We start from the raw sequence: 20,273 nt of genomic DNA, 5'->3' as shown, positions 1-20,273 counted from the left end.
GCCATCTGTCATCAGTGTCACGTGTCATTAGTGCCACATATTAGTGCCATCTGTCATCAGTGTCATGTGTCATTAGTGCCACATATTAGTGCCATCTGTCATCACTGCCATGTGTCATCAGTGCCATGTATTAGTGCCATCTATCAGTGCCACGTATTAGTGCCAAATGTCATCAGTGCCACGTATTAGTGCCATCTGTCATCAGTGTCATCAGTGCCACATATTAGTGCCGTCTGTCATCAATGCCATGTCAGTGTCATCAGTGCCACGTATCAGTGCCATCTGTCATCAGTGCCACGTCAGTGTCATCAGTGCCACGTATCCGTGCCATCTGTCATCAGTGTCACATGTCATTGTCCTGGTGCTCCAGGGCCTTCAAAAGTGTAATAGGTAGTCAACAAGTTAGATGTGTAATTTATGCTCCTAGAACACCTGATGGTGCTCCCTGCATGTTGGGCCTCTGTATGTGGCCAGGCTGTGAAAAAGTCCCACACATGTGGTATCCCCATACTCGGGAGGAGTAGCAGAATGTATTTTGGGGCGTTATTTGTGGTATATACATGCCATGTGAGAGAAATAACCTATTACAATGACAATTTTGTGGGGGGAAAAAAAAACAAAAAAACAAATCTTCATTTTGCAAAGAATTGTGGGAAAAAATGACAACATCAAAAACCTCACCATGCCTCTTATGCCGCGTACACACGGTCGGACTTTTCGTCTACAAAAGTCCAACGGACGCTGACGGACTAAAGCTGGCTGGTAATCCGATCGTGTGTGGGCTTCTCCGGACTTTCAACGGACTTTTTTAGCCTAAAATCCGACGGACTTTAGATTTGAAGCATGCTTCAAATCTTTACGTCGTAAGTACGACGGACCCCGAAGTCCGCTCGTCTGTATGCTAGTCCGACGGACAAAAACCCATGCTAGGGCAGCTATTGGCTACCGGCTATGAACTTCCTTATTTTAGTCCGGTGTACGTCATCACGTACGAATCCGTCGGACTTTTGTGTGGTCGTGTGTAGGCAAGTCCGTTCGTTAGAAAGTCTGCTGCAAGTCCGCTGAAAGTCCGCCGGAAGTCTGTCGGACAGGCTGTCGGACTTTTGTAGACGAAAAGTCCGACCGTGTGTACGCGGCATTACTAAACACCTTGGAATGTCTGCTTTCAAAAAAGAGGTCATTTGGGGGGTATTTGTACTTTCCTGACTTGTTCGGGTCACAAGAAATGAGATAGGGCGTCAGTACATCAGATGTGATTAATTTTTATGATTTGCACCATAATTGTAAACTCTCTAACTTTCACAAAGACCAAATAATATCCACTAATTTGGGTTATTTTTACCAAAGATATGTAGCAGTATAAATTGTGGCCAAAATTTATGAAGAAAAATTAATAATTTGCAAAATTTTATCACAGAAACTAAGAAAAATGTGGGGTTTTTTTCAAAATTTTCGGTCTTTTTTTATTTATAGCGCAAAAAATAAAAAACCCAGAGGTGATCAAATACCACCAAATGAAAGCTCTATTTGTATGAAAAAAAGGACAAAAAAATCATTTGGGTACAGTATTACATGACTGAGTAATTGTCATTCAAAGTGTGAGAGCACCGAAAGCTGAAAATTGGTCTGGGCAGGAGGGGGGTTTAAGTTCCCAGAAGGCAAGTGGTTAAATAACATTTCCAATAATACATAATTCTAATCATAATACAGGGGTCAGTATCACCTTCCATATTACAGGGGTCAGTGTCACCCCCTCTTTCATAATACAGGGGTCAGTGTCACCCCCCTTAATACTAAAGAGATCAGTGCCACCCCTCCATAATACAGGGGACAGTGTCCCCCCCCCCAATAATACAGACACACTTAAACCCGGACTGTACAGGTGAATCCCTGACAGGTAGCAACCCTAACCCAAGCTGTTCACAGTTCGTCAAATGGGCAAACTGTCCCCAATACCCATACTAGTCCCTTATCCAAGCCTGCAACCTGGCTCTCCAGAAAAGGGGAGGACATGCGTGTGTTCCCCCCTCCACCTCCTCAACCATACCAGGCCACATACCCTCAACATAGGGAGAGTATCTTACCAAGTCCATTCATTACTGATTGGAAGGTTGTACAGAGTATGAGCTCATATCGGGGGGAACACGAGACACCAGCAAATGTATGTCTCTCTGCAGAAATCAGGGGAGATACTGAAACTCAGATTAGTGCCAACTAGTGATGAGCTGAACTGCCCTGGGTTCTGTTTTTTTGTAGAACCTGAACCCCATTGAAATCAATGGGAGCCAAATCTGTCAAGTTAGAAATGACTGAGATAATAGGAGAGGGGGGAGGGTAGTGCATGGCTCCTCTCTTGAACCATACCAGACTACATGTCCTGCACTATTGCCCACTGATTTTGTTAAAAATAATGGAGTCCCCAGATATCGCCCCCCTACCGACCACTACACTCTGTATCCTGGGCTCTATATGATATACTCCTGACCACTACACTCTGTACCCTGGGCTGCATATGATATACTCCTGACCACTACACTCTGTACCCTGGGCTGTATATGATATACTCCTGACCACTGCACTCTGTACCCTGGGCTGTATATGATATACTCCTGACCACTACACTCTGTACCCTGGGCTGTATATGATATACTCCTGACCACTATACTCTGTACCCTGGGCTGTATATGATATACTCCTGACCACTGCACTCTGTACCCTGGGCTGTATATGATATACTCCTGACCACTACACTCTCTATCCTGGGCTCTATATGATGTACTCCTGACCACTTCACTCTGTACCCTGGGCTGTATATGATATACTCCTGACCACTACACTCTGTACCCTGGGCTGTATATGATATACTCCTGACCACTACACTCTGTACCCTGGGCTGTATATGATATACTCCTGACCACTACACTCTGTACCCTGGGCTGTATATGATATACTCCTGACCACTACACTCTGTACCCTGGGCTGTATATGATATACTCCTGACCACTACACTCTGTACCCTGGGCTGCATATGACATAATCCTGACCACTACACTCTGTACCCTGGGCTGTATATGATATACTCCTGACCACTACACTCTGTACCCTGGGCTGCATATGATATAATCCTGACCATATACACTTCGTACCCTGGGCTGTATATGATATACTCCTGACCACTACACTCTGTACCCTGGGCTGTATATGATATACTCCTGACCACTACACTCTGTACCCTGGGCTGTATAAGATATACTCCTGACCACTACACTCTGTACCCTGGGCTGTATATGATATACTCCTGACCACTGCACTCTGTACCCTGGGCTGTATATGATATACTCCTGACCACTGCACTCTGTACCCTGGGCTGTATATGATATACTCCTGACCACTGCACTCTGTACCCTGGGCTGTATATGATATACTCCTGACCCCTGCACTCCGTACCCTGGGCTGTATATGATATACTCCTGACCACTACACTCTGTACCCTGGGCTGCATATGATATAATCCTGACCATATACACTTCGTACCCTGGGCTGTATATGATATACTCCTGACCACTACACTCTGTACCCTGGGCTGTATATGATATACTCCTGACCACTGCACTCTGTACCCTGGGCTGTATATGATATACTCCTGACCATATACACTTCGTACCCTGGGCTGTATATGATATACTCCTGACCACTGCACTCTGTACCCTGGGCTGTATATGATATACTCCTGACCACTACACTCTGTACCCTGGGCTGTATATGATATACTCCTGACCACTACACTCTGTACCCTGGGCTGTATATGATATACTCCTGACCACTGCACTCTGTACCCTGGGCTGTATATGATATACTCCTGACCACTGCACTCTGTACCCTGGGCTGTATATGATATACTCCTGACCCCTGCACTCCGTACCCTGGGCTGTATATGATATACTCCTGACCACTACACTCTGTACCCTGGGCTGTATATGATATACTCCTGACCACTACACTCTGTACCCTGGGCTGTATATGATATACTCCTGACCACTACACTCTGTACCCTGGGCTGCATATGACATAATCCTGACCACTACACTCTGTACCCTGGGCTGCATATGATATAATCCTGACCATATACACTTCGTACCCTGGGCTGCATACGATATAATCCTGACCATATACACTTCGTACCCTGGGCTGTATATGATATACTCCTGACCACTGCACTCTGTACCCTGGGCTGTATATGATATACTCCTGACCACTGCACTCTGTACCCTGGGCAGTATATGATATACTCCTGACCACTACATTCTATACCCTGAGCTGTATATGATATACTCCTGACCACTACACTCTGTACCCTGGGCTGTATATGATATACTCCTGACCACTACACTCTGTACCCTGGGCTGCATATGATATACTCCTGACCACTGCACTCTGTACCCTGGGCTGTATATGATATACTCCTGACCACTACACTCTATACCCTGGGCTGTATATGATATACTCCTGATCACTACACTCCAGACCATTATTCCCAGGTAATGCGTGGCCACGCACGCTACGTCATTTCCTGCTTTTACAAACAAGTGGAACGCAGATGGAACGCAGTGCGGAGCTGCTGTCTCCAATGTGCGGCTTAGCGTTCACCTTGCATTTTTAAAAGGCTTGATCTCCATTAGCACACGTCCACTATTTGCATTAGTGGATGACCTCTTGGTTAGTTTTACAAGCCGTGTCCGGGACTTTTCTTTATAACATTGATTTTTTATTTTTTATTAAAGAGTGTTTTTTACTTATATTATGTTTTTTTTACGTTGATGTTTTTTTAATAAATTCCTAATGATTTACTACACTATGGGAGTCCACATCTCTTTCCTTTTATGAGGAACCAACCGCAGAATATACCACATTTCATTTGAAGGCGGAAATCTACCATGGATATCGTAACAACTATGGGAGAGTAATCGTACTGATTGCATCTATATGCGCATTGCCCCTGTGGGGGCGAGTGGATCTGGTGAGTGGGGACCCTGGTGGGGAGCACAGAGTCACCAGAAGATATTGAGAGCACTGAAGTCACCATTCAATTTTATGTCACATCATTTGAAGAAATGTATTTGCATACCATATGGACTATTATTTACATGATTATATATGACTATTATGATTGTATATGGACTTTTTTGCACATGTCACATTAACAGAGTCACAGGTTATAGTGTATATTGTTTACGGCACTTTCTAAGATAGTTTAATTCTTACTGCTAATTAGATTTACAGGTGATACCTTATGTATGTAGGCCATTTTATGAGGCCTTTTCTTCTTAGTAAGGTCACATAAGGACTGGGAATTAACTGGAGTACGTGGAGCAAGCCATTGCTCAGGGGGCTATATATGCATTGGTTGAGCCTTATATTTTTATGTTTTTGAGGTCATATATATTTATTTATTTGATGTTGGTGCACCAAATGTTTGTATGCCACTGTAAGGCCACACCCTTACGCATATTCACCCGTAATACGCTTTAATTTATTTATTGGGCTTGATCCACTGCTCCCTGTCATCGGGAGCAGTGATCGCTGTCATGTCAGTGGTAGCCCACCCCCTCCACAGTTAGAATCACTCCCTAGGACACACTTAACCCCTTGATCGCCCCCCCTAGTGTTTAACCCCTTCCCTGCCAGTGTCATTTACACAGTAATCAGTGCATTTTTATAGAAATGACAATGGTCCCAAAATAGTGTCAAAAGTGTCCAATGAGTCCACCGCAATGTCGCAGTCACGATAAAAATCGCAGATCGCCGCCATTACTAATACAAAAAAAAAAAAAAATAATAAAAATGCCATAAATCTATCCCCTATTTTGTATAACTTTTGCGCAAACCAATTAATATACGCTTATTGTGATTTTTTTTTTACAAAAAAATATGTAGAATACATATCGGCCTAAACTGAGAAAGAAATTTGTTTTTTTTTTATATATATTTTTTGGGATATTTATTATAGCAAAAAGTAAAAAAAAATTGCTTTTTTTTTTCAAAATTGTCGCTCTTTTTTTTTTCTGTTGATAGCGCAAAAAATAAAAACCGCAGAGGCGATCAAATACCACCAAAAGAAAGCTCTATTTGTGGGGAAAAAAAAAGGACGTCAATTTTGTTTGGGTGCAGTGTCGCACGACCGCGCAATTGTCAGTTAAAATGACGCAGTGCCGAATCGCAAAAAAATGCTCTGGTCAGGAAGGGGGTAAAATCTTCCGGGGCTGAAGTGGTTAAAGCGTCACCCATGAACAATGTTTGGATAAGGAAGATTGTCATCATTGCACCGACACACACAATATTTTTTCAATACATTTTTATTATAATTTGAACAAGATTGTAGACATCAAAAAAGAAATAATTAAAAGGTAGAAATCCGATTGGTCAGGAAAATCACTTGTTAGAACAATGGGAAGAAACTGCGCTTCCTGACAAACCTATAAAGTAATAAATCCCGATATGTGACGGCGGCACTCACTGCTACCAACTAAAATACCACCAAATCTAATACAACACAAAGTGTTACACTGTACCTTTATATATCATCTCATATCATTGTTTTATTTATTCCACTAACCTTCCAAAAATAGACCTCGAATTGTCTGCGAAGGTTTCCACCCCAAAATGTACTCAGCCAATGAGAGGTAAGGACTCCATTTTTATTTTTCTCCTGCTATCAATGGCCGACACGGTACAACACTTCATCCATGTCTTTGGTGGTCTCTGATCTCCTTATCAACTGTTTCTTCCATGATGAAGATCAGCCATGGAGTATATCTGAGGTGTATATCAGGGTGTGCTTCTTCCCCACATGTCCAGCAACATTCATATACAAGACATTTCCCACACTCAAGGCACTAATATACCTCGAGGGTTGTGTGGGACCCCTGATGTACAGGAAGACAGGACTTCAGTGAGGAACAATTCCCTCACTCAGGACAGGAATATGGCTCCTCTCCCCCGTGTGAGACTTTTGATGTTTGACAAGATGTGATTTTTGTCCAAAGCATTTCCCGCACTCAGGACAGGAATACGGCTTTTCCCCCGTGTGAGATCTCTGGTGTATTGAAAGATATGACTTTCTGGTAAAACATTTCCCGCACTCAGGACAGGAATACGGCTTCTCTCCTTTGTGCGACATCTGATGGCTCTCAAGATTAGATTTCTTGGAAAAACATTTATCGCACTCAGGACAAAAATGCGGCTTTTCCCCCGTGTGACACGTTTGATGTGTGACAAGATGTGATTTTTGTCCAAAGCATTTCCCGCACTCAGGACAGGAATACGGCTTCTCCCCTGTGTGAGATCTCTGATGTGTGACAAGAGCTGATTTATGTGCAAAACATTTATCGCACTCAGAACAGAAATACATCCCTTCCCCCGTGTGAGACATTTGATGAGTGACAAGACGTAATTTATCTACAAAAAATTTCCCGCACTCAGGGCAGGAATACGGCTTCTCACCTGTGTGCAATCTCTGATGGCTGTCGAGATGGGATTTCCTGTAAAAGCATTTCCCACACTCAGGGCAGGAATACGGCTTTTCCCCCGTGTGAGACCTTTGATGTGTAACAAGATATGATTTGTGTACAAAACATTTCCCGCACTCAGAACATAAATACAGATTCTCTCCTGTGTGCAATCTCTGATGACTGTTGAGATGGGATTTCTTGGAAAAACATTTCCCGCACTCAGGGCAGGAAAACCTCTTATCTGTTGAAAGGACGGTACCATCCCCCACAGTCTGATGTTCCTCAAGATAAGAGGAGAACGATGGTCCGGCACCGTCCCGCACAGTTTGAGGTTCCTCAGGATAAATGGAATACGATGGACCGGCACCGTCCCGCACAGTTTGAGGTTCCTCAGGATAAATGGAATACGATGGACCGGCACCGTCCCGCACAGTTTGAGGTTCCTCAGGATAAATGGAATACGATGGACTGGCACCGTCCCGCACAGTTTGAGGTTCCTCAGGATAAGAGGAATACGATGGTCCGGCACCGTCCCGCACAGTTTGAGGTTCCTCAAGATAAGAGGAATACGATGGACCGGCACCGTCCCGCACAGTTTGAGGTTCCTCAGGATAAGAGGAATACGATGGTCCGGCACCGTCCCGCACAGTCTGAGGTTCCTCAGGATAAGAGGAATACGATGGTCCGGCACCGTCCCGCACAGTTTGAGGTTCCTCAGGATAAGAGGAATATGATGGTCCGGCACCGTCCCGCACAGTCTGAGGTTCCTCAGGATAAGAGGAATACGATGGTCCATCTACACTGTGTGGTGCCGGATGGACATTTGAGGTAGTCGGGTTTTCTCCTGGACTATACTGTGTGATGTCCTCATCTTCTACTTTACAGTCTAGAGACAAAGTGAGACAATCCTCTGAGGTTTTCCTCATCTCCCGTCCATCTACTAAAATAGAAATACAAAGATTATTACTAGACATGAGCAGATTGGTTCCCCTAAACCAGGACTCCGCCCACATCAGGCAGCTTTGTCTCTGAGGATCTTACAATTCCCCCCTCAAGGTAACTAGTAAATGGGTCCTCTGATCTCCTACCAGTTCATTTCTTTTCTATTGTTTTGGGTAGAGTGAGGATGGGGGGAGAACAACCAAGATGAAGACTGGACTGATCCTGAAGACCACCATCATTGGGTTATTGACTCCTCCCTCATTATCACTTTCTTTTTAAGGTTCCAAAGTGTGAGGATGTTATCACATTATTATCATCATGTAAAGGTCTGTGCTCCAATCATATCATCCGATATAAAATGTCCAGCTGGTAGAAAAAGGGTGTAAGAAAAGAGAATATATATTATGTGTATATATATCAGTGTGTAGAGGGGTGAGAACAGAAGTCAGGAGTATATAGCGCAGGGGTCAGGGGTATGTAATGCACACTATAGATCGGGGTATTAAATTACAATTCACCGAGGTCCGGTCAGTAAAAATTTCTTCTAGCAGAGGTCTTAATATGATGTTGGTTCCCATCGCGCATTTTCACATGCTGCAGCACCATCCGGCTTGGTGCGGCGCAGTTTTGAAAAAAAGGTCAAGGACTTCTTTCTCCGTGTTTCTTGTGGGTAGTGCATTAAAATGGGCTGATCGACACACGACGTGTGCACCTAATGCAGATCTCAACCCATTCATATATCAGCTTCCTCAGTCCCCAGTGCACATCACAGTCCCCTCCCCCTTCATATCAAGATCCCCTCTTGATGAGTGTCCTCAGCTCCCCCTTTATGTCACCCCCCTCCACTCCTTTCACAGTAATGTTCTCACACTCCCTTAACATCAAGCCCCATTAAAAGTACCGTCCTCTGCCCCTATTTACATCATCCCCCCACATTGCTGTTCTCAGTCCCACCCCCCACATTACTGTCCTCTGCACCCCCCCCACATTACTGTCCTCTGCACCCCCCCACATTACTGTCCTCAGTCCCCCCCTCCACATTACTGTCCTCTGTCCCCCCTCCACTACTTTCCTCTGTCCCCCCACATTACTGTCCTCTGTCCTCCACATTACTGTCCTCAGTTCCCCCACATTACTGTCCTCTGTCCCCCACATTACTGTCCTCTGTCCCCCCCCACATTACTGTCCTCAGTCCCCCCCTCCACTACTGTCCTCTGTCCCCCACATTACTGTCCTCAGTCCCCCCTCCACTACTGTCCTCTGTCCCCCCACATTACTGTCCTCAGTCCCCCCTCCACTACTGTCCTCTGTCCCCCACATTACTGTCCTCTGTCCCCCCTCCACTACTTTCCTCTGTCCCCCCACATTACTGTCCTCTGTCCTCCACATTACTGTCCTCAGTTCCCCCACATTACTGTCCTCAGTTCCCCCACATTACTGTCCTCAGTCCCCCCTCCACTACTGTCCTCTGTCCCCCACATTACTGTCCTCTGTCCCCCCTCCACTACTTTCCTCTGTCCCCCCACATTACTGTCCTCTGTCCTCCACATTACTGTCCTCAGTTCCCCCACATTACTGTCCTCTGTCCCCCACATTACTGTCCTCAGTCCCCCCTCCACTACTGTCCTCTGTCCCCCACATTACTGTCCTCAGTCCCCCCTTCACTACTGTCCTCTGTCCCCCACATTACTGTCCTCTGTCCCCCCTCCACTACTGTCCTCTGTCCCCCACATTACTGTCCTCAGTCCCCCCTCCACTACTGTCCTCTGTCCCCCACATTACTGTCCTCTGTCCCCCCTCCACTACTTTCCTCTGTCCCCCCACATTACTGTCCTCTGTCCTCCACATTACTGTCCTCAGTTCCCCCACATTACTGTCCTCTGTCCCCCACATTACTGTCCTCTGTCCCCCACATTACTGTCCTCTGTCCCCCCTCCACTACTGTCCTCTGTCCCCCACATTACTGTCCTCAGTCCCCCCTCCACTACTGTCCTCTGTCACCCCACATTACTGTCCTCTGTCCCCCCTCCACTACTTTCCTCTGTCCCCCCACATTACTGTCCTCTGTCCTCCACATTACTGTCCTCAGTTCCCCCACATTACTGTCCTCTGTCCCCCACATTACTGTCCTCAGTCCCCCCTCCACTACTGTCCTCTGTCCCCCACATTACTGTCCTCTGTCCCCCCTCCACTACTTTCCTCTGTCCCCCCACATTACTGTCCTCTGTCCTCCACATTACTGTCCTCAGTTCCCCCACATTACTGTCCTCTGTCCCCCACATTACTGTCCTCTGTGCCCCACATTACTGTCCTCTGTCCCCCACATTACTGTCCTCTGTCCCCCCTCCACTACTGTCCTCTGTCCCCCACATTACTGTCCTCAGTCCCCCCTCCACTACTGTCCTCTGTCACCCCACATTACTGTCCTCAGTCCCCCCTCCACTACTGTCCTCTGTCACCCCACATTACTGTCCTCTGTCCCCCCTCCACTACTGTCCTCTGTCACCCCACATTACTGTCCTCAGTCCCCCCTCCACTACTGTCCCCGGCCCCCCCACATTACTGTCCTCAGTCCCCCCTCCACTACTGTCCTCCACATTACTGTCTTCTGTCCCCCACATTACTGTCCTCTGCCCCCCCCACATTACTGTACTCTGTCCCCCCACATTACTGTCCTCTGTCCCCCCACCCCATTAATGTCCTCTGTCCCCCCACATTACTGTCCTCAGCCCCCCATTACTGTCCTCTGTACCCCCACATTACTGTCCTCTGTCCCCCCACATTACTGTCCGCTGTCCCCCTCCCCGCATTACTGTCCTCAGGCCCCCACCGACATGTAGTATGTAATGTACAACATAGAGTATAGAGTGCAGGGGTCAGTAGAATGTAATGTACAGCATACAGTATATAGTGCAGGGGTCAGGAGTATGCAAATAGCAATATAAATTATGTTATTTATTATTAATGACCGACCTGTACTGATCTCTGTAGGAGTGTCCTCCTCTATAAATGTCCCCGTTATTCCATCCTCCTCCATAGACTGCTGATCATCCCTCACATACCTCTCTTCTTCTTCTGATTTAACCTCAATTTTTATACCTATCAGATCTTCACCCTAAACCAGGAGAGTGATATAATGTAAAAGGTAATATTGTTACATCACATATAGAAAAGATCCACACATCGTCTCACAAGACCATGTCCCAAATGTTCTGTTCAACCAACCTTGTAATGGTGATGGATGGTGTGATCTTCCTGTGCGGAATCCCGGGAATACAGAGGACCTCCCCCTCCCATAGACTGCTGAGCTCCACTCATCGTCATCTCTTCTTCTTCCTCTTTAAACTCAGCTTTGATGTCTTTCATTTCCTCATCCTAAACCCCAAAGATGATAGAATATATGTGTAAAATGGAAAAAGAGTTTATATAGAAGAATGTCCTCTCATAGCTTAGAATTCTGTTCTAGTTGCTCAGTCCCACCTACCCGATGATGGTGAGGGATGGTGTGACCTTCCTGTGTGGAATCCCAGAAATACAGAGGATGGGGACATCTCTCTGGTGGGTTCCCATTACTGGATCCATTCTCCACGATGATGTCACAATCCAGACACATCCCTTGTCTGTTACTGGATAATGTCCCAGAATTCCCAGCACCGCTCACCTCTCCTGCCAGCAGCTCCATCATCTTCTTGGTGACTTCTAGAATCTTCTGCATGTTGTGTCTCTCAGGTTTTAGGGAGCCACATCGAGGCACTGTGATGGTCCTATGATCACCTGACTTCAGAAGAGGACAACTCTGTATTGAGAAACCAATAAGAATATCAAATTAGAATCCTCCTCACCTCTCCAGTCAGGTCTGTGTTTTATTAATAGAGATAAGAGTGATGTCATGTGACCTCCCAGAATCCACCTCACCTCTCCGGTCAGCAGGTAGATGATCTCCAGGGTGAGGTTTAGTATCTTCTCAGTCATGTGACTCCGGTCCTCTTCCATCCTCATTGGTGCCGTCATTTGATCTATACAGATTTCCTTGTAGACGGATAACTTTGGGAAATGAAAGTATGAATTATTTGGATGGTATTGGTCAAACAATAATAGGATGGGGAGGGGGTAATAGGAGGGTTGCTGTACATTTAAGAATGACTGCCCTATGTGAACACATTTAGTTTGAATTATTTACTGTTACATTTTCCATTCCCTGGGACCCTCTTGGCCTGCTGGATCATAAATTCCCTTTTCTCTGTTGGGTTTGTTTTATAACTGGTTTTGATTAGTTTTAGATCTGCAGACAAGGGATGATAAAAAGATCCTTCTTCTGTCTTCTTGATTTGCTCTGAGGCAGTGCTGTGAGGTCAATGTAGGGTCATCATGATGTCCAGGAAGGGGAACTTGCTGACTTTTGACCGGAGTTCTGGGCTAATCTGCCTAATTGGCAGAACTCCGACTGCAAGGCTCCAATCTCCGGAATCCTGCTAATGTCACTGTTATTCTCTGCAATAAGAGAAGGGAATGGATTGGATAGCAGAAGGGGGGGGGGGATTTTGTTCTTATCCTTCCAATGGCAGCCCAATGTGGGTAGGAGGACAGCAGGTGTGAGGTGTTTTATCTCCTAGTTGCCAAGTATACTATAGTATCCAGGACCTTGTACAGAGTGGCGGTGGGTTCCTGGAGCTCTGGATTCCGGTAGCAGGCTCCGACACAGTCTATGACATGGGAAGGTATTGGGCGGCTCCCTCAGACCCACAACACGGGCCTGCTAAGCGAGTCCGAGCAAACAAATCCTCTAACGAGTGTGTACCCAGGGTGAAGGACTTCCCTTCTTCATTCCACTTGGTGTCCTGGAACATATTACTTGACCAGTAACATGAGAGGAAGGTCAAGGCTCCCTTAATTTCCTGGTAGGGGTTCTGTAAGGTTTTAAAAGTGCAGGAACCCCCCCCCCCCCCCCCACCTTGGAGGCTCCATGAGTCCTACAGCCTTCTCTTCCCTCAGAACCCTGACTATCCCCTTAGATTCCTTCAGAATCACCATCATCTCAGAGGCCCCCGGAGTCTTTATCCCTATTACCCCCTCACATCCTCTCAGGACCATATTACTAGAATTTAAGGCAAAAATAATGACAAATCCCCGGTCCCGTAAGTGGGGGAATGTTCTGCCCCTTAAGGGGTTAATCTGCTTCAACACCATATATGTGTGTATCATCATCTGCTGGAGATAAAAGACGTCACAGTGACCGTGGAGGAAGAGGACGGACATGACGGGGGGTTACTGGGTGTAAATAGAAAATAAGATCTTATTACCTCCTCTGCTGTAAAGTTCCAGCAATGTCTCCTCTCTACTTCCTCCTGACTCACCTCTAACCCAAAACTTCCTGTCTGCACCCGACATCACTTCCTGTCTGAGTGTATGTACCTGACATCACTTCCTGTCTGAGTGTCTGTACCTGACATCACTTCCTGTCTGAGTGTCTGTACCTGACATCACTTCCTGTCTGAGTGTCTGTACCTGACATCACTTCCTGTCTGAGTGTCTGTACCTGACATCACTTCCTGTCTGAGTGTCTGTACCTGACATCACTTCCTGTCTGAGTGTCTGTACCTGACATCACTTCCTGTCTGAGTGTCTGTACCTGACATAATTTCCTGTCTTCCATAGAGACTTCCTGTCTGGGTAGAATTGAGATCTCCACCTTGTGGAGTTCAGAAGAACTTCAGCCTCGAGAAACGTCTCATAGTGTGAACTCGGCTTTGTGCTCTCATCTCCACTCCCACCAAGGGGTAAAGACAGGGCTTTTTTTCAGCAGGAACTAGGGGGAACTCAGTTCCACCACCTCTGGCTCAGGTCTTCTGCTCCCTGCTCACCACTATCACTTGGTAACACTGAAGTCTAGCTTCTGCGTTTACGAGTGATAGCTTATCTCCCAGTAGCTCCCAAAGGGCAGATCTCCTGCACAGATCCCACTTAGTGCCGGACAAGGACAAGGGAGATACAGAACAGGTGTCCAGGGTTCAGTGCAGTCATAGGCAGGAGAGGGTGCGTGGTAGGCTGCACCCTCTGTGGTCTCCATTTTTTCCCTGGTGACCAGTTGTTGATGCTCCTACTGCATGATCTCCCTTGCAAGTGACTGTAGTATAGTATAGTATGCTGGGAGGTACTACAGCCGGATAGGTGTTTCAGCTTAATATTGCAACAAAGGTAAGACATATGACAGATGGTGAAACTTTTAAGGAGGGGGAGAAGATGAGGGCAGTGAAGGGAGGGGGTTGTATGCAGAGGGAAGAGCTACTATATGTCACTGCCTAGTCCAGCCTTTCTCAGCCAGGGTTCCTCCAGTGGTCCCTAGGAGTTCTTTGAGAAATTAACAGTTTCTGTTTCTCAGTGGGGATGAGCTCCGGGTTTGGATTGAGCATAGGTTCGACCCGAACCCAAGCTTTTCATAATTGATCAAATGAACAAATTAAATGGTCATATTTGGCCAGTGCATCCACTCACCCCCTGTTTAGAGCTAGTTAGTTTAATCCTATCTAGCCCCTCCTTTTCTTCCTTGTCCCCTCAGTCAGTGATCATTTTTCACAGAGAAAGGGTTTGGGATTAGGGATGAGCTTCGTATTCGAGTCGAACCCATGTTCGACTTGAACATTGGCTGTTCCATCGTTCGCCGAATGCCGAACGTTATGGGCCGTTTGCGCCAAATTCGTGTGGCGCGTCACGGCCCATAATTCACTGTGGCATCGCAGTGCATTGCTGGCTGATGATTGGCCAAGCATGCACTATGACCCGCATGCTTGGCCAATCACAGTGCCGTCGGTAGAGAGAGCTGTAATTGGCCAAAGCCTGGGTGGCTTTGGCCTATTATGGCTCAGGGGGTTTAGAACATGCCCCACACTATATAAGGCCGCCTGCACGTCGGCCCTATTAGTGTAGTGCGTCCTCCTCACAGTGTTCAGCTAAAACTACAAGTTAGTGTGGTGCGTCCTCCTCACAGTGTTCAGCTAAAACTACAAGTTAGTGTAGTGCGTCCTGCTCACAGTGTTCAGCTAAAACTACAAGTTAGTGTAGTGAAACCTCTGCACAGTGTTCATCTAAAGCTACAAGTTAGTGCAGTGCGTCCTGCTCACAGTGTTCAGCTAAAATTACAAGTTAGTGTGGTGCATCCTCCTCACAGTGTTCAGCTAAAACTACAAGTTATTTTTTTTGCAAGCTCTGCACAGTGTTCAGCTAAAGCTACCTGTAGAAGGTTGGTGGTGTTTTCCTGATCCTATCACTACCGCAGGCAGCTAAATAAGCTGCAAGTTATTTTTTGGTAAGCTCTGCAGTGTTCACCTAAAGCTACCTGTAGAAGGTTGGTGGTGTTTTCCTGATCCTATCACTACCGCAGGCAGCTAAAAAAGCTACAAGTTAGTTTTTTGCTCTGCACAGTGTTTAGCTAAAGCTACCTGTAGAAGGTTGGTGGTGTTCTCATACTACAGGCAGGCAGTTGCTTTTGCTAGCTGCAGTATCAGCAACATGCGGAAGACTTGGTTGAGTGGATGACCAAGCTGTCCTCATCCTCCTCATCCTCTCTCACCCATGCTCAGGGTACTTTGTCTGGCAAAGCAGCGGCCTCTTCCCTCGGCTCAATGTCATCAGTGACTCCTTCCCTAGCCCCACCATGTCCTCCTGAGGAGTCCCTCGAACTGTTTGACCACAGTGTTGGGTACATGCTCCAGGAGGATGCCCAGTGTTTGGAAGGCTCTGATGATACTGAGCTCGATGAAGGCAGTAACATGAGCACGGACAGAGGGGGTGCCCAAGAAGGACAGCAATCTGGCAGTCATGCTCCCCCTGCTGCAGCACACTGCCAGGTTTGCTCCAGTGATGAGAAGGGAGGGGATAATGAGGTTACTGACTCAACATGGGTGCCTGATAGGAGGGAGGAGGAGGAGGCGGCACATCACCAACGAGGCAGGATACCCTCCAGGGGCCAGCCTAAGGGCAGCACACTGACTGCATCACACCCCAAAGCTCCACATGTGCAGGGCGCTGAAGTCTCTGCGCGTTATTCAAAAAGTTCTTTGGTGTGGGTCTTTTTTGAGACGAGTGCATCAGATCGCACCGCTGCTATTTACAACATATGTCTCAAGCGTATCTCACGTGGCCAAAACATCTCCCGCTTGGGTACCACATGCTTGACCAGACATATGTTGACCTGCCATGCAGTTAGTTGGCAAGCGTATCTAAAAGACCCACACCAAAGAACAAAGAGGACCTCTCCTTGCTCCTCATCAGCTGAGATCTCCAACCCCACTATACCTTCAGTCCTCTCTGAGACCTGCACTGAGAGGAATGAAGGTGTAGAATTAGGTGTGTCACAGCCAAGTACTTGTGGGCAATCTGCTTTTGGTACACCGACGTCAGATTGTACCAGGCAAATTTCCCTGCCCCAGCTGCTGCACCGCCGAAAGAAGTTTGCTCCCAGCCATCCACATGCCCAGCGGTTGAATGCTAGCTTGGCAAAATTGCTAGCACTTCAACTGCTGCCTTTTCAGTTGGTAGACTCTGCCCCCTTCCGTGAGTTTGTGGAATGTGCGGTTCCTCAGTGGCAGGTACCCAAACGCCACTTTTTCTCACGGAAGGCGATTCCGGCTCTCTACCGGCATGTGGAAGGCAATGTCCATGCCTCGCTGGACAGGGCTGTCAGCGGTAAGGTGCATAGTACCGATGACTCATGGTCCAGCAGGCATGGACAGGGACGTTATCTAAGTTTCACCGCGCATTGGGTGACTCTGCTGGCAGCTGGGAAGGATGCAGGACAAGGTGCAGTAGTGTTGTAGGTTGTTCCGCCACCACACCTCCAAAATGCCACTACTAATGATTGTGACACACCTCTCTCCTCCACCCCCTCCTCTTCTTCTTCCTCCATGGCCTCTTCCTGTGCTTTGTCCTCGGAAGTAGCGGTGCTCCGTAGCCGTTCAAGGGGCTACGCAAGTACGCAGGCCAAAAGATGCCATGCGGTGCTTGAGCTGGTGTGCTTGGGGGACAAGAGCCACACTGGGGCAGAGGTTCTGTCAGCTCTGCAGGGGCAGGTTCAGAGGTGGTTTACGCCACACCAACTTAAGGCAGGAATGGTGGTTTGCGACAATGGCACCAACCTCCTCTCTGCCCTCCGACAGGGACAAATGACCCATGTGCCCTGTTTGGCTCACTTCCTTAACTTGGTGGTGCAGCGGTTCTTGGGCAGGTACCCCGGGCTTACAGGATGTCCTGAGGCAGGCCAGGAAAGTCTGTGTGCATTTCCGCCGGTCATATAATGCCAGTGCTCGGCTGGCGGACCTCCAAAAGGAGTTTAACCTGCCCAAGAACCGCCTAATCTGTGACATGCCCACCAGGTGGAACGCAACGTTGGCCATGCTGCAGCCGCTGCACACACAGCAGAGGGCCATCAATGAGTACCTGTGCGACTATGGCACCAGGACAGGGTCAGGGGAGCTTTTTTTTTTTTCCCCACGCCAGTGGGCCATGATCAGGGATGCATGCACTGTCCTGTCACCATTTGAGGAGGCCACGAGGATGGTGAGCAGTGACAGTGCATGCATCAGTGACACTGTCCCCCTTGTCCACCTGTTGGAGCACACGCTGCGTGGAATAATGGACAGGGCACTTGAGGCAGAACAGAGGCAGGAAGAGGAGGACTTCCTTAGCTCTCAAGGCCCCCTTTATCCAGACAGTGTTCCTGCATGCCCGCCGATTACACAGGAAGAGGAGGAGGAGGAGGAGGAAGATTGTGTCAGTATGGAGGTGGAGCCTGGCACTCAACATCAGCAGCAGTCTTTAGGGGATCAGTCCCAAGAAACACATGGACTTGTACGTGGCTGGGAGGAGGTGGCTGCGGACCATGTCGTCCTTAGTGACCCAGAGGACTCCGGACTGAATGCCTCAGCAAACCTACGCTGCATGGCCTCCCTGATCCTGCAAAGCCTGCGTAAGGATCCTTGTATTCGTGGTATCAAGGAGAAGGACCAATACTGGCTGGCAACCCTCCTTTATCCACGTTACAAGGGTAAGGTTGCGGACCTTATCTTGCCATCGCAGAGGGAGCAGAGAATGAAACATCTTCGGGAGGCCTTGCAGAAAGGTCTGTGCAATGCGTTTCCAGAGACTGGGAGGTTACAAACTCCTGTTTCTGGACAACATGTTGCTGAGGCTTCGGTCAGTCAACGAAGGAGCGGTGGAGAAGGTGGCCGTCTGACCGATGCGTTCAGACAATTTTTTGGTCCGCAGCCCCAAGGTATGATCGGTTCCAGCAACCATCGCCAGCGTCTGTTTTACATGGTGCAGGAATACCTAGGGGCAAGATCTGACTTGGACACCTTTCCCACCGAAAATCCTCTGGGTTACTGGGTCTTGAGGATGGATCACTGGCCAGAGCTTGCACAGTATGCAATTGAGCTACTGGCCTGTCCTGCATCCAGCGTTCTTTCGGAACGCACATTCAGTGCTGCTGGAGGCTTTGTAACCGATCACAGGGTGCGTCTGTCCACCGACTCGGTCGATCGACTGACCTTCATAAAAATGAATCAGTCTTGGATCACCACCAGCTACCAAGCACCTGATGCTGATGTAACCGAATAATTTTTTTTGAAATCTCAGATCCCTTCAAAGACTGCCTATGCTGATGCTGAGTGACTATCCTGAGTAATTATCCTCTTCCTCCTCAATGATCATGCTGATAGCTTGTAAGAACATTTTTGGTTCTGGGCGCCACCACCAGTGCCTAAGGCCCAATTTTTCAGCCCCTGTTTAACAGGGGCGTGTAATTACAATTTTTGATGCAATACTTTGCAGCAGGGCTCTTCCTACGTTCCAACTAGAGTATCTGTGAGGGGTTGCAGTGTTGTGGCACCAGCACCAGTGCCTAAGGCCTAATTTTTCAGCCCCTGTTCAACAGGGGCATGTAATTACAATTCTTGATCTAATATTTCGCAGCAGGGTCCATTTCACTTCACAGGAAGTGAGATGAAATCTACCCCTAGGAAGGGAAATTCTCTCCTGTAAGAGTTAATATGGGAAAAACATTTCTCCTTTCCACTGTGTTTTTTTGTGGAACAAGGATTTGAAAGCATCAAATTTTCAAAAAACATTTGTCATTGGGACAAAAAGTGAGGTGAAATCTTCTGAAGAGGAGCACAGACAGCAAAACAAATGTCACAGGGGTGATAACCCTTCCCTATGTTTTCCAAAAAGCTTAAAAAAGATTTTTTGGCTGGAGCTAAACACGTTAAAAATGTACCCGTTCAAAATTACAAACAGATTCTTCTTAAAGCAGGGGTCCACCTAAACCGCCAAAAAAAAAAAAAAAATATTAAAAGCCAGCTGCTACAAATACTGCAGCTGCTGACTTTTAATACATGGCCACTTACCTGTCCCAGGGTCCAGCGATGTCGGCAGGCGACGCCGAGAACCCGCTCGGTTCTCGGCAGCTGCCATCCTAGGCGTTGCGACTTCACTTCCCGGTTCCCTACTGCGCATGTGCGAGTCGTGCTGCGCATCGTAACTGGTCCCCGCTATCTCCTGGGAGCTGTGTGTTTCCCAGGAGACAGCGCGGAGGGACAGGAAGAGGCATAGACTCCCATGGGAGTCTATGCCGGAAGTGGGTGCAAATACCTGTCTTAGACAGGTATCTGCACCCCCCTCCCCCCTGAAAGGTGCCAAATGTGACACCGGAGGGGGGGGGGGGGTTCAGAAAAGCGGAAGTTCCATTTTTGTGTGGAACTCCGCTTTAACAACAAACCTACAGTCCCTGTCTTGTTTGCACCGCCTGTATACTGCTGTTCAGAGTATATA

At 47.5% G+C, this 20,273-nt stretch overlaps 1 protein-coding gene across 1 annotated transcript in view; it reads right to left on the bottom strand.

Annotated features, from left to right (window-relative positions):
• The window catches only part of LOC141106889 (uncharacterized), a 57,342-nt gene that overhangs the window by 16,818 nt on the left and 20,251 nt on the right, over positions 1–20,273 (bottom strand). The window contains 1 exon segment of the mRNA XM_073597818.1: positions 12,366–12,491. Coding sequence (XP_073453919.1) covers positions 12,366–12,491 — 126 coding nt within the window.

This window comes from Aquarana catesbeiana, linkage group LG08 (genome assembly GCF_042186555.1).
Source record: "Aquarana catesbeiana isolate 2022-GZ linkage group LG08, ASM4218655v1, whole genome shotgun sequence".
Lineage (NCBI taxonomy): Eukaryota > Metazoa > Chordata > Amphibia > Anura > Ranidae > Aquarana > Aquarana catesbeiana.
This window is presented reverse-complemented; position numbering and strand designations above follow the sequence as displayed.